This window comes from Zootoca vivipara, chromosome 8, assembly GCF_965207765.1.
Source record: "Zootoca vivipara chromosome 8, rZooViv2.hap1.1, whole genome shotgun sequence".
NCBI classification, from domain to species: domain Eukaryota; kingdom Metazoa; phylum Chordata; class Lepidosauria; order Squamata; family Lacertidae; genus Zootoca; species Zootoca vivipara.
This window is the reverse complement of record NC_142591.1, coordinates 22,689,672-22,703,505: the sequence shown is the minus strand read 5'-3', so window position 1 is coordinate 22,703,505 and position 13,834 is coordinate 22,689,672. Positions and strand designations below refer to the sequence as shown.

Here is a 13,834-nt window from a genome sequence, read left to right as displayed (position 1 = left end):
GTGGGGTCAGGTGCAATAGAAGAAGAACAAGAAGAAGAGTTTGGATTTGATATCCCGCTTTATCACTTCCCGAAGGAGTCTCAAAGCAGCTAACATTCTCCTTTCCCTTCCTCCCCCACAACAAACACTCTGTGAGGTGAGTGGGGCTGAGAGACTTCAGAGAAGTGTGACTAGCCCAAGGTCACCCAGCAGCTGCATGTAGAGGAGCGGAGACGCGAACCCAGTTCCCCAGATTACGAGTCTACTGCTCTTAGCCACTACACCACACTGGCTCTCAATAGAGAGGCTCATCCTTAAATCTATGCATATTTCCTTGCAATTGTTTATTGAATCAAACTTGTTATGTTTAATGCATATCATTTATGTTTTAAATGAATTATTTCTGCTAGGGAGTTTTCTAAAATTCCACTTGAAATGGAAAGATAAGGGCAATTTCACACTGCTACATTTATTGATGTGATCATATATGTGAATACCAACCACAAGGACTAGGTTCTACATCTGGCACCAACCACAAGGACTAGGTTCTACATTTGGCACTAAACTTTTCCCCAGTAGCCATAATTAAAGATAGTGTGGTTGCCTCCCTCTTTGTGCAGTCCGGCACTCTAGGCTTTCTCCATGTGGTCACAGACCTGCACACAACCATGTGGTGGAAATAAAGATTTTCAAGAGAAACAGAAATCAATTCTGACATTTCGTGTAGGTGGCAACTGTATGATTTTCTCTCCCCCCAAAAGCCGTAATTGCCAAAAACATTGTTTATAAATCTTTGTACAAGTTACATAATGGTACATGCACTATTTCCTAAACTAACCTTTGCAACAATTATATTCAAATGAGAGAACCAAAATGGCCTCCTGGAATTAAGATGGGAATTGTTTTGTCTCATCACTGCAAGAGGCCATCAAGAAATAGGATTTTGAAAGCTTTCTGTGCAATTGAAATATATCATCTTAATACTTAATATGACCACAGAAAGAACATTTTGGGCTACGGAGAGATACTTCATGAATACTAGTTTCCAGCCCCCTTTCAGAAGAATTTAGCAAAGAATGTAAACCTGAAAATCTATTTTTAATATGCACAAGGTAGTCTTCTGCGTTACTTTTCTAGATAAGCTGAGAGAAAGGTATGATTAGAGGTATATCTCTGTGTGACGTACATTTTCTCTGAAGCTGTTCCAATAAAACATACAAAAGCAGTACTTTAAAGGAGACTTTTCCCCAACAGCATACCTCAACGTAGTCCTTGGCGTGACCCCAGTCTCTCTTGGCATCCAGATTGCCCAGACTGAAACATTCCAGTTGCCCCAGGTGGATCTTAGCAACAGAACGGCTAATTTTTCGAGTTACAAAGTTAGCCCCTAAAATAAAGAGAAAGATAGCATAACGGGATTAGAAAGTGTCTGGTAACTGTCTGATAGTTGATCCCAAGAAATACAGTTTATGATAATTTCTTTCAGCCTTCTCCCTCCGCTTTATATCAATCACCTAAATTCTGTCATCATTTATCATTTCTGAAAGCTAAGGAGTGCCAACATACATGTCACATTAGCTATAGTCTCTCATCAAATAACTTTCTTTGAAACTCTAAGCATCCCTAATCTGAAGCTTCAGTTTTGAATCTGGCACAAGGCCAAGAAAAGCAAATTCAAATAGAGACTTCTGAAAATAAGAAAATAAAAACAAGACTGCAACCCAAACATTAAATGCACGGGCCTTTCCGAAAGTTGGGGTAAAATAGAAATTTGCATGCTAAAACATTTAGCAAGAGAAATGAGATCTCTGCCACCTGTAACTTGTTATCTGGGCAGTCATTTGTGGAGTAGCAAATGTGAGAATTCAGAACCCTTTAGAGCAGGCATGGCCAACTTGGCCCTCCAGATGTTTTGGGACTACAACTCCCATCATCCCTAGCTAACAGGACCAGTGGTCAGGGATGATGGGAATTGTCATCCCAAAACATCTGGAGGGCCGAGTTTGGCCATGCCTGCTTTAGAGCTCTCAAGAGGGCAAGAATGAGACACCTCTGCCCTTCATTCATTTGAAGCTCAAGCAGACCCAAATAAAGATGCATGTGCTGAACTGTCCAGAGTCCACTGAAACTTAAGACTATAGAAGTGCTCAGTCCTAAGAATCTGCCTATTATTATGATGATAATTATCTATGTTAAACTAAACACGTCTGAAGTCTAGGAGCCACAAAACAACTCCAAGGAAGAGGACGTATGCCTCCTAGAACAGGGATTCCAAGCCGTAGTTCCACAAACCCAGGCTGGATCAAGATGCATCAAAGAAGCGTTTCACTTAAACACGCTGCAAACTTTGTGTGAGAAATCGGGTTAGCAAAAACGGAACTCCCCAGCGCCATCTGGTGTCACAGGGTTAGAATGCATAAACAATGCAAATAAAGCGGTTTTTCTTCACCAATCCAGCTGAGCCCCAAGAGTTGTTCGCAAGCATCATTCAGAAGGTCTGTGGAGTGTCTGCGAGGAACATTTAAAATCTGAATTCTATATAATTAGACAATATGAGAAATATCGGGAAATTTTGAATGACTGATGTTTTACAATTTTTATATGTGCTGTAAGCTGCCCAGGGTATAAACAATAAATTATTATTATTATTATTATTATTATTATTATTATTATTATTATTATTATTTTATTATTATGCAATAAAAGTCACACAGTATATTTCACAGCACTTTGCAATGGCTACCACAAGCAGGAAAAGAAAATAATTAAATGATCCACCAAGGCTCGCAGCACTCCTTCTTCCTCTAGTTGTGTGAAGTGGGGCATTAACATCACCCCAAAATAAAATTCTATGCTTTTGAAGGTATAGTCTAATGGCAGAAAGACTGGATTAGCAATGAAAGGACACTGAAAAATTAGTGTGACTGATTCTTCTCGGGTTTAATAGATCTGCAAGTTTTTCACACAAAGCAGAGCTTTACAGCCAACTAGCCTTAGCTAATTATCAAGGGAGTACATTTAGAATATTCCAGTGCTTTTCTTCGGGGGGGGGCAGGGGTATGCATACCCCTAAACATTTTGTGAATCTAACTTTGGCCTCATTAAGGGGCAGTATTTCAATATGAGTAGGAAAACGAGAGTACCCCTAAACATACTTTTAGGGGGGGAAAGCACTGGAATATTCCATAACTAATGTTATTTGCCCAAAAAAATGAAAGGAAGAAGAGGTCCCGATACAGAAGTCAATGGACTACACAGAAATGGCGAAACTTACCAGGAAAGTAAGAAATCAATATAATTTTTTTTAATAGAAAGGAATGGAAATGGTTTATTGAGTATTTACAAATGAACTGTAAACAGATCAAGTGTAAAAACCTCAAAATATATATGGGATATATACGGGAATAGATATATAAAAGAATACATTGAGAAAATTTGGAGTATGTAAAGAACCACAGAAAGAGGGGGAAGGGAGTCAGAGTTTGAAATGTTAAAATTATGATTGAATAATTTTGTAATATATATAAATGAATTAAAAAAATAAGAACATTCCCTATCAGTAGATTTATTCTGCAGTAGAATAGTTTTAGCTGCTCGACTGAAAACCTATGATAACAAAAAAGGAACCAAGAGTTCCAAATGTGCAGAGAATATTCCAATCAACACAAGAAGTTTTATGATAACTTTCCTGAAAATTACTGTGTCTGCTTTTGAGCTTTGTAGCAGCTTTCTGGCATTCCGGAACATAAACCTGCTGCAGTTTGATTACCCAAGAGCTGAAATACTCTTTAGCAACCCTCCCCTCCCCGCCCGCAACTCCCCAAGAAAGTAAAAATATACAATCCAGGTTTCAGACTGCAAAAAAAGCTAGAAAGTGAATCTAATAGCTTTCAGCACTGCATGTCCATACTTTGTATCAGCAGCGAGATCTGTAATCATCATGTGCATTGCAGTGAGTTTTAGTGCCTGACCTACTGGGTTCAATCATGAAAGCTTCCGTTCTGCAGTGATTACCTCTTGAGGGAACATTAAATATGTTTGGAAGAAGGGTTGAGAGCTACCAATTCCACACACTATTGAAAGGACTGCAAATAGTATATGGGAGATGGATGGCCCCAGGTCTCTGCATACCAGGCAATTTACTAAATACTGTATGGGAATTAGCTGCCACTGTAATGTATTTCAAGGGCCGTACAGTGTAAATATATCCCCTTCTCCTGGTCCGAACCAGATAATTAAATAATAGGCTTTTTATATTTTAAAAAAGTAAATAATGGGATGGATCTACAAAAAGGGAGGTGGTGATTTTTGTTTATTCCTCCTTCCCTGTGCCCCCTGGAAAGTTGCTACAGAGGGATGGGGGACCCTCTCAGACAGCACGTGAGGTGGCACAGTGGGCTACAGAGAGAAAGGATATCAGAAAGAATGTAATAATAATAATTTATTACTCATACCCCACACCCATCTGGCCAGGCCTCCCCCGCCACTCTGGGCGGCTCCCAACAGAATATTAAAAACATGATAAAACATCAAACATTAAAAACTTCCTGCCTTCAGATGTCTTCTAAAACTCAGATAGTTAATTTCCTTGACATCTGATGGGAGGGCGTTCCACAGGGCAGGTGCCACTACCGAGAAGGCCCTCTGCCTGGTTTCTTGTAACCTCACTTCTCGCAGGGAGGGAACCACCAGAAAGCCCTCGGAGCTGGACCTCAGTGTCCGGGCAGAACGAAGGGGGTGGAGACACTCCTTCAGGTATACTGGGCCGAGGCCGTTTAGAGCTTTAAAGGTCAGCACCAACAATTTGATTTGTGCTTGGAAACATACTGGGAGCCAATGTAGGTTTTTCAGGACTGGTGTCATATGGTCTCGGCGGCCACTCCCAGTCACCATTCTGGCTGCCACATTCTGGATTAGCCCCACATAGAATGCATTGCAATGGTCCCAGCAGGAGATAACTAGAGCATGAATCAACAGGGTGATGAAGCAAAAGAAAAGAAAAGAAAGCTTATGCTCTTTTAGGCTGCATCAACAGAATTATAGTATCCAGGTCAAGGGAAGCAATAGTCCCGTTCTATTCTGCCTTGATCAGACCACACCCAGTTCTGGATGCCACAATTTAAGGCAGATATTGACAATCTGGAATGCGTGCAGAGGAGGGCAACCAAGATGATCAAAGGTCTGGAAACTAAGCCTTATGAGGAACGGTTGAGGGAGCTGGGTATGTTTAGCCTACAAAAGAGGAGACTCAGAGGAGCTATAACAACCATCTTCAAATATCTCAAGGGCTGTCCCATGGAAGAGGGAGCAAGCTTGTTTTCTCCTGTTCCGGAAAAATTACATAAGAAGTGTCTCTGTTCCTGAAAGTCTGAGGCTGTATTCACATCCCTGTTTACAGTGCACTCACTGCATCCCCAGTGCTGGGTTTTTAATTTCTGTCCACATGATGTTATCTAAAATGCATATGTATCCTGCATTTTGTTTAGGGTGCTGCTGCCGTTGGATCTGTAGCTTCTCAAACAACCTTCACACTGACTGGGGTTGTTAAGTAATTCCTAATTCTTCTCTAGTCAAGATGTGATGTCTACACAAACAGAAACTAATCTGACACAGGGGAAGCTGTACTGATGTGAACAGCTGGCGGTGGTGGGGGGGGCAGCAGCAGGGGAAAGAGCTGTAAAAGGCATTGGGTAAAACAACTTCACTGGTAATGTGAACACACCCTTAGTTCCTCTATTGGGTTACAATTATGAAGACGACATTCTAACAGGAAATTTGTCACAGGAAAAGGGGACTGCGAACAAACCCACATGTGCTTAAAGATGCTTGGAATATCTCCCAATAAATACATAGGCCTAACGGTTTCACCTGAGAACAATCTTGGACATAACCGAAGAATAGAGTTAACGTTCTTTAAGAAACACAATGCAATCTGAACACTGAGAACAGGCTTCCTCAACCTCAGCCCTCCAGATGTTTTTGGCCTACAACTCCCATAATCCCTAGCTAGTAGGACCAGTGGTCAGGGATGAGGGGAACTGTAGTCTCAAAACATCTGGAGGGCCGAGTTTGAGGAAGCCTGATTCAGGAGATTTCAGCAAAATGTCTCTTCATAGATCTCTTCCCTCACGAAAGCACAACTGAATATAAAATATTAAGCGAGCAATAACTTGGTTTTCATTGAACGCAGAAATGAATCTAGAACCACACGCCCTAAATTTGGAAGTCATTGCCTTTCAGTGGAAAGTCAGTGTTCTCATTAAGTTTTGAAAGCAAAAGAAAACAATTTCCTCTTTGACCTTGTTCCTTATACAAGGAATCCAGGCCTTGGAGACTTCGTATTTTCCAATCTGCTGCCTCGCTGATTGTGGTAATATTTGTGAGCTGTTGGGGCTGGATCTCCCTTCAGGCCTGGTTAAGCAAGACAAGACACTGGGAAATTGTCATGCCTCGTTGCACCACTACGATGGGAGAGCTGATGCCTTATTTGCCCACCAAGCTCTGCCAAAAGCAACATTACTTAAATTGTAGGTACTCAAAACTTAAAGCAGGCTTGCTTGAAGGAATGTTAAACTTTGAAAACCGATCATTTGCAAGCATGCATGTTCTGGGAAAATGTACGGTATTTAGTCTTTTTGCAAGCACTCACCAGCAGCAAGCCTTTTAAAATAAGCTTAATATGATTGCTCTTCAATCATCATAATATTGGGCTCTGGTTTGCGAGGCTGGGGAGAATACCCCAAAATTGGATAGAGGGAGCTGCTATGAGGGGGAGTTACACTAGCAGAAGTTGCCACCTCATGGTTTTTTTTGTGCTGCTCTCAGACTGCAGCACCGCACTGCACCCCATTTAGCAATGTCCCCTTTCTTTTCCTTGGGAAAAACCTTTCAGATGGCTCTGGGGGTTGCCTGAGGGGCAGAGAAGTCAGCATCTGCCAGTCTCAGCCACACAGTCTTCTCTGAACCTAGCGTATTATTTATACACCTACCTGATTTTTAAACACGAGATTAACAGAATGGCAGAACTCCAAAAAGGAAGGAAAGAGTCTCAAATTATAAATAGAAGTGAAATGAAGAGCACAGAGAAAACCCAAGACCTAAAGATCTATACTATTTAACTATGGTGGATGTCTATCTGTCATGGATGCTTTAGCTGAGATTCCTGCATTGCAGGGGGTTGAACTAGATGGCCCTTGGGGTCCCTTCCAACTCTACGATTCTGTGATTCTATGTTTCTCCTTAAAGGTAAAGGTAAAGGGGCCCCTGACCATCAAGTCCAGTCGTGTCCGACTCTGGGGTTGCGGCGCTCATCTCGCTCTATAGGCCGAGGGAGCCGGTGTTTGTCCGCAGACAGCTTCTGGGTCATGTGGCCAGCATGACAAAGCTGCTTCTGGCGAACCAGAGGAGCGCACGGAAACGCCGTTTACCTTCCATATTTATCTACTTGTACTTTGATGTGCTTTCGAACTGCTAGGTGGGCAGGAGCTGGGACCGAGCAACGGGAGCTCACCCCGTTGCAGGGATTCGAACCACCGACCTTCTGATCAGCAAGCCCTAGACTCTGTGGTTTAACCCACAGCGCCACCTGGGTCCCCTATGTTTCTCCTTAACTTAACCTAAACATGCATTCAGACTTTCAGCAGAACACATGAGGGCACAACCGGCGTAGGGGACATGGGAACCATGTATGCCAATTTCCTCTTAACACATCCAAACATCCAATCTCTGTATTCCCGACCAATGTGTGCTCAGCATGAGGGGCTGAAGGGATATTCTAAATACATTCAGCTGAGCATGGCTAGAAGCCCCTGCAATCAGAAATCTTGCATGATTAGCTAAATGTGTTTAGTCTCTTCTTTCAGAGGTGAGCTCTCCCATTGCAGGGTAACTAGGGCCATCTCTACCAACCTTAAAGGAACAGATTTTAAGTCAAAGTATGACATATACCTTACGCAGCTGAAGGGAAGGGAACAACTGCTCAGCTAATCTTCACCAATAATCTTAATGTCACAGACCACAGAGACATGGTTACCTTTGCCCTTCTACTTTCCAAGACCCAGAAGTATTTCACCTGTCCTGCTTATCACTACATATACTAATCTTGTGTCAGATGTACTGCACAGGCACTCCACAAAACAGCAACCTCTTAAAGCAAAAGATGTGGCTTAGGCGGTTAACATCTAATATTCTTCTGTCACATATGTTGACATGTCAGTCTTCACAGAGCATGCTTTTCAGAGCTTTATTATTATAAATCTAGTGACAATCAAGAAGCTCTGCAAAGCCAATTTATATAACTTATTATACAAAGCAGCTTTTATACAAAACAGTTACTGGCAGGTAGCCATGGCAGAGAAGGAAAGGCATAGTTTTGAGCCGCCCATCGTTAGAACGTTTCTGTTGTTCTCATTACTTGAAAGCAGGAAAGCCTCTTAAAGTTTTTTGATCCAAGCTGTCGTTTGTCGGGGAATGGGGACAAGACAAATGACTGCAAAGCAATGCAATTGGGTATCTTACCTCTACAATGTCTTACTTGACTCCCATGAAACATTCCCCCCTCCCCCTGTTATTCATTCTTGCCATGTTAAAGTAAACTTATAGACTACCCAGAAACAGATGAATGCAATCAGTCCAGCAGAAATGATACCTTTTCACCAAAGGAAAGCAAATAGCTTTGCCTTCCCTATAACAACTATTTCTGAGACTTAACTCAGTCTTTAAATAGTTTGTACAACATTAAACACAAGGTCAGGCTCAGGGAGCAATAATTATTAAAGATTAAGGAGAACACTGAAGTACTTTGTGTTTCGCTGAACAGTAAAATCAACTGAGAGTTTTGCTTTCTTTTTTGATGTTAAATGATACTATTGATTCCCCCCCCCAAAAAAATTGTCAATGACTGACCTAAGCATCCAAGGAAAGGCTGTTCACCAGTCATTTCAAAAGAAAATGGACAAATCAAGGGTCACAGATAGAGTAAGAAGAAGCTCTGCACTGAGATGTTTATATTTATTGTCCTTGGTATGGTGGTGCTGTGGTCTAAACCACAGAGCCTCTTGGGCTTGCCAATCAGAAGGTTGGCGGTTCAAATCTGCACAACGGGGTGAGATCCCATTGCTCTGTCCCAGCTGCTGCCAACCTAGCAGTTCGAAAGCACACCACTGAAAGTAAATGCTGTGGCAGGAAGGTAAACAGCGTTTCCGTGCGCTCTGGTTTCCGTCACGGCGTTCTGTTGTGCCAGAAGTGGTTTAGTCATGCAGGCTACATGACCCGGAAAAGCTGTCTGCGGACAAATGCATAGTCACCTTTGACTGGACCTAAACGTCCAGGGGGTCCTTTGCCTTTACCAGTGCAGGTCCAAATCTAGTATGTGAAAGAGCTCTTCTGACTGCTTTTGTTCATGTTCTAACGGGAGCAGAATTGAATGCATTTTTGGACAGAAAGTTCATGTTCATCAGTAAGTGGCACACACACACACACATACATGTACGCACATACACAAAATATATATTTCTAAAGGAAAAAGCTCTGTAACTTAGCATCTCAGGCTCCCAATATCCAGTGGGATAATAAATGTATCAGAGAGAACTATAAGACTGGAAACTCAGTGGGAAGTAGTCTCAGAGCTGGGTAGAATGTCAAAGAAGTCTTGCAGATCAAAGGCAGTGATGAATACAGAAATCTTTCTTCTTTCTCAAAACCATAACACACTCTTTAAAGAGGCACCCTGACCTGAAAATTACCCCATATGAAATCCAGGTTACTCCCAATTATAGAAATATCAGAAACCATGCAGGACATTTTCGGAAAGTTGGATGATTCATATTACAAACATTTTATTTACCGGTAATTTGAAAGCAAATGTTATAATTAGGCAAACAAACTTCTGCTCTTTTATATCGCAGCAAATGGTCTTCTCAACTTTAAACCTCCAGTATTCTTCACTCTTGCATCAAAATAGACTGCTTGTAAAATGATAGCAGAAGCACCCCGTCTGACTTTTCGGGAGACAGCACCCCACTGTCCAGGAATCCTTGTGAATCACTCTGAGAACCCTGTGCAAGGATATCTGACTTATTGCTAAATAGAAAAATTCCTTCAGTAGCACCTTAAAGACCAACTAAGTTTTTATTTTGGTATGAGCTTTCGTGTGCATGAAGGTGTATCTGAAGAAGTGTGCATGCACACGAAAGCTCATACCAAAATAAAAACTTAGTAGGTCTTTAAGGTGCTACTGAAGGAATTTTTCTATTTTGCTTCGACTCAGACCAACACGGCTACCTACCTGTGACTTATTGCTGCCATTCAGAAATGGGAATGGATGGATGGCAGCTGAAATACATTTAAATAGTGTTAAACTGCTGTGGGAAAGGAGTGGCAGTAGGATGCTGCCTTGCCTCATTTTTATTTTATCAATTTTATATCTCCGTTTCAAAAAAAGTTCTACAATAATGAACATTACGCTTCCTCTCTTTCACACGTACACACTGATTCACTCTATCTCACACACATTTCCCCTATCTACCCCCAGAGCCCTTTTAAACGATGGGGAAAGTGTAATCAATAGTCTACGGGTGTTTTTCTTTTTTGTACCATCGATTTGATGTGTATGGACCCTGGCATATTTTTCCTTATAGCCCATGAATGAAAGCGCACAGGAGTGAGGATGTCAGAGGACGATCTTAATATGAAACCTGTACTAGGTGAGCAATAGGTGCTGCTATTAGGATAAACCCTATCATTGGGAATTGGTTATTTTATTTCAATGAAATAGAAAGTTTGCAACTCCATCAATTATGCTATTGATCCCGCACAGAACTATTATATAGTGTTTTGAGCCTGTCTGCAAAATGAGTAATTATTTTATATGTGAAAGCTTTCATTATGCGGGTTTAGAATTTATCTCGAGACCAGTTACAAAGCATTCCTGTTCAGACATGCACAAGAGAATGCAGAAATTTTCAATATTTTTCTTACCTCTCCTGGGACTCTCATGGTTGAAGAGAATACCATTCACAGCAAAGAGATTGTAGGCCTCCCTGAAGTTCACCACAATCCAATATGCGTATAGCTTGGCTGCCCCTATAACAATAATTGTAACTTATTTATTGAAAATGTTAATTTAACCCCTCTCCAAATAAACAAAACCATATTATTTCCATCTTTCCATTTTTATTTCACAAAGAGAATGCTTTAAGGAAAAACAAGTAAGGTTTTTTTTAAAATGGAAATGATAGCTTACATCCAACAAGCAGTGACAGATCACATTCACATTGTAACATTTGTACTGGGTAAGAAATGTGGGAAAAAAAATGCAGAGTAGAATGTAGAAAATGTTGCTGCCTTCATTTTAACCTTCGGTACAAAAGCCTTCAGTTTTAGCAGGCCAGCTTATAAACTGCCGTTCCAGAAAATAAGTTAAGATCTAAAATTGGTTGCAACCTCAAGATCTGTGATGCCAGACTCCCATTTGCCTCGAACTTTTGTGCCTCCATCAGCACAAGTAACTTTGTGCTTCATGGCAGCTAATTAGGATGCAATATGTAGGCAGGGACATGCATAGACATAAGCTTACATACGTACCATATGGTGATCTGGGATAAAAAGGAGTGGTCTCCTTTTGCGGTATTTCTTGCACTTTCCCATAAAGCTCACTTGTTGAAGCTTGGTAGAACTTCACAGAGTCTATGAGGCTGCATGTCTTGATAGCATCAAGCAACCGTAAAGTGCCAATTCCATCAACGTCAGCAGTATATTCAGCCAAATCAAAAGATATCTGTGACGGCAGAAAAAAAAGACAGAACAAACACTAAAATACTTGGCAAAATGTTTCAGCGGTTAAACTGTTGCACTTAAGGTTTCAACCATGCTTATTAGCAAAACTGCAAGATTGTATACACACATACATATATATTTGCCTTAGAGGCATTTTTTAATTTTATTTTTTTGCAAATTTCATTCTTACATGCGTATATAGGCAGAGAGAGATATGGAGCATCAGATAAACGTGGATCCTTTTCTCATGGATCTTTGTTCTGTCCTATTTCCTAAAGAGAAACTGGCTGAGTGTGTGTTGCCATGCACCGATTTCACTTCTAATCTGCACCAGGTTATTCATTAGACTGATATCCTAATCAGTAAACTTATTTTAGTGAGCGCTTCAGGTTAACCTACGATGAAAGTCACAAAAGTATAAAGGAAAGAAGAATGCATTTCGTTTGCTAAATTACCACCACATTTGCAAAAGTTGCTTAACACTGAAACCGAGATGGCTATTGCCACCACCGTTCACATTACACAGGGAATAGTGTCTTGACATTCAAACTTCCATTTGCAATATGAATTGCTCTGCTTTAAAAGCAGAAACAAAATTTGCCACTTCGATTCAGCAAGTCGGAATCCACTTAAATGTACTTTCGTGCAAGTCACACGAATCACTCTAGAGGCCTCACACGTCTTACGTCTTTTATTACCTGCATGGCTGTTGGAAAAATCGGAAACTGAAGCTTCTTCCACCCCCACCACTCTGCCAGATGGTGCTTTATTTGTTGAATTTTCCCCTATTCAATGACTATTAAAGGCACAGGAACCTTGCCAGAAAAGGTGGCAGCTTTACCCACACCTCAACATTCCCCACGGCTACTGAAAGGACTCCCCAAGGACCTAGGTGTCTGGATATGTATTAGCAACCTCTCCAGGAGTTAAAGCTTAATATAGACAGTTGAAGGACAAGGAATTGCCTTTAAAAAAAAAAGACTCGGCTGCAAAAGGAGGAAGATTGGGCAGGCCCGCTTAAGGCTGGATACCCTTAAGCAAATAGGGATTGGTGGGTCTGGTTTCCTGAGAAACTGATTTTATTATAAGCATATATATATACACTATATTGGAAAGGTCCAAAGGTGAAGTCATCCTAGTCTATTCATTGATGGGAAAATGAAAGAGATCATAGCAGGGGTGGCATAATTGGACAGAATTGGTGGTGCTGGCATGCATGAGATTCCCAAGGGGTGACCATACCACCCTGTCCCCTGCATATTGTTTTCTTTTAAAAGGCTGAGAACAATTACCCCCCAAACTTTGCCAGGACTGACAAAATATTGGAGTCAGTATAAGGCAGTTCCTTATAGCCCTATAGAGTTTTACACATTATTTCCTATTGAAATATGTAGATACTTTTTTTGTGGGAAGGTTCATGTTTTCTTCACACCGTGCAAAGTTTGGGTGTCTTTGCCAAATTACAGCACTGCATATGAGCCCCGCAGAAAAGTATTTTTAAGCCGCCTACTCACACGTTTTATTAATGTTTTGCTTTGCTATAGCCTACAGTTTTGGTTAGAAAAAATGTTTTACATTCACTAACCTAGTGCATGCCATAAGCTATTGAAATGCTAAACGTTAATAAAATAAGTATACAGTATATGAGTAGGCTGCTTTGAGGTAATTCATAATTACTATAGGTGTTTTCAGATAAATGACATATTCTTTCTCTAATAGATCTGTTTTATATTTTTCTCTATTCTTTTTAAGAATCGAATTTTGTTGAATAAAGTAGCCCCTTATCACCGCCTTCCCCGCATCCCATACTGTTTTTGGGTCCACTTCTCCATTTCCATTTAAGTCGAAGTTAAATAATGAAAAAATAGTTCAAGGGGCATCCAAATTAATGAAATAATACTTCGATAAATGACAAATTCAAGGCCTCTGTATCTTCCTTCCAGACAGGGATGGGATATTGGCATAACACTATATTTATGTGGACTTCTACTGAAGAAGGAAGTATTATCAGTGTGCAAAGGCTTTCAATTGAAGATATGTGTCACTTCTAATTGGGAACTGCAAGAAAATGTTGTGGTGT

The 13,834-nt window shown here is 40.8% G+C and overlaps 1 protein-coding gene across 1 annotated transcript in view; it reads right to left on the bottom strand.

Annotated features, from left to right (window-relative positions):
• GMDS (GDP-mannose 4,6-dehydratase) overlaps positions 1-13,834 on the bottom strand; it is a 261,909-nt gene that overhangs the window by 181,395 nt on the left and 66,680 nt on the right. Inside the window, exons 5-7 of the mRNA XM_035125046.3 lie at positions 11,563-11,755; positions 10,957-11,061; positions 1,239-1,366 (exon numbers count right to left, since the gene is read on the bottom strand). Coding sequence (XP_034980937.1) covers positions 1,239-1,366; positions 10,957-11,061; positions 11,563-11,755 — 426 coding nt within the window. The remainder of the gene's footprint in view (positions 1-1,238; positions 1,367-10,956; positions 11,062-11,562; positions 11,756-13,834) is intronic.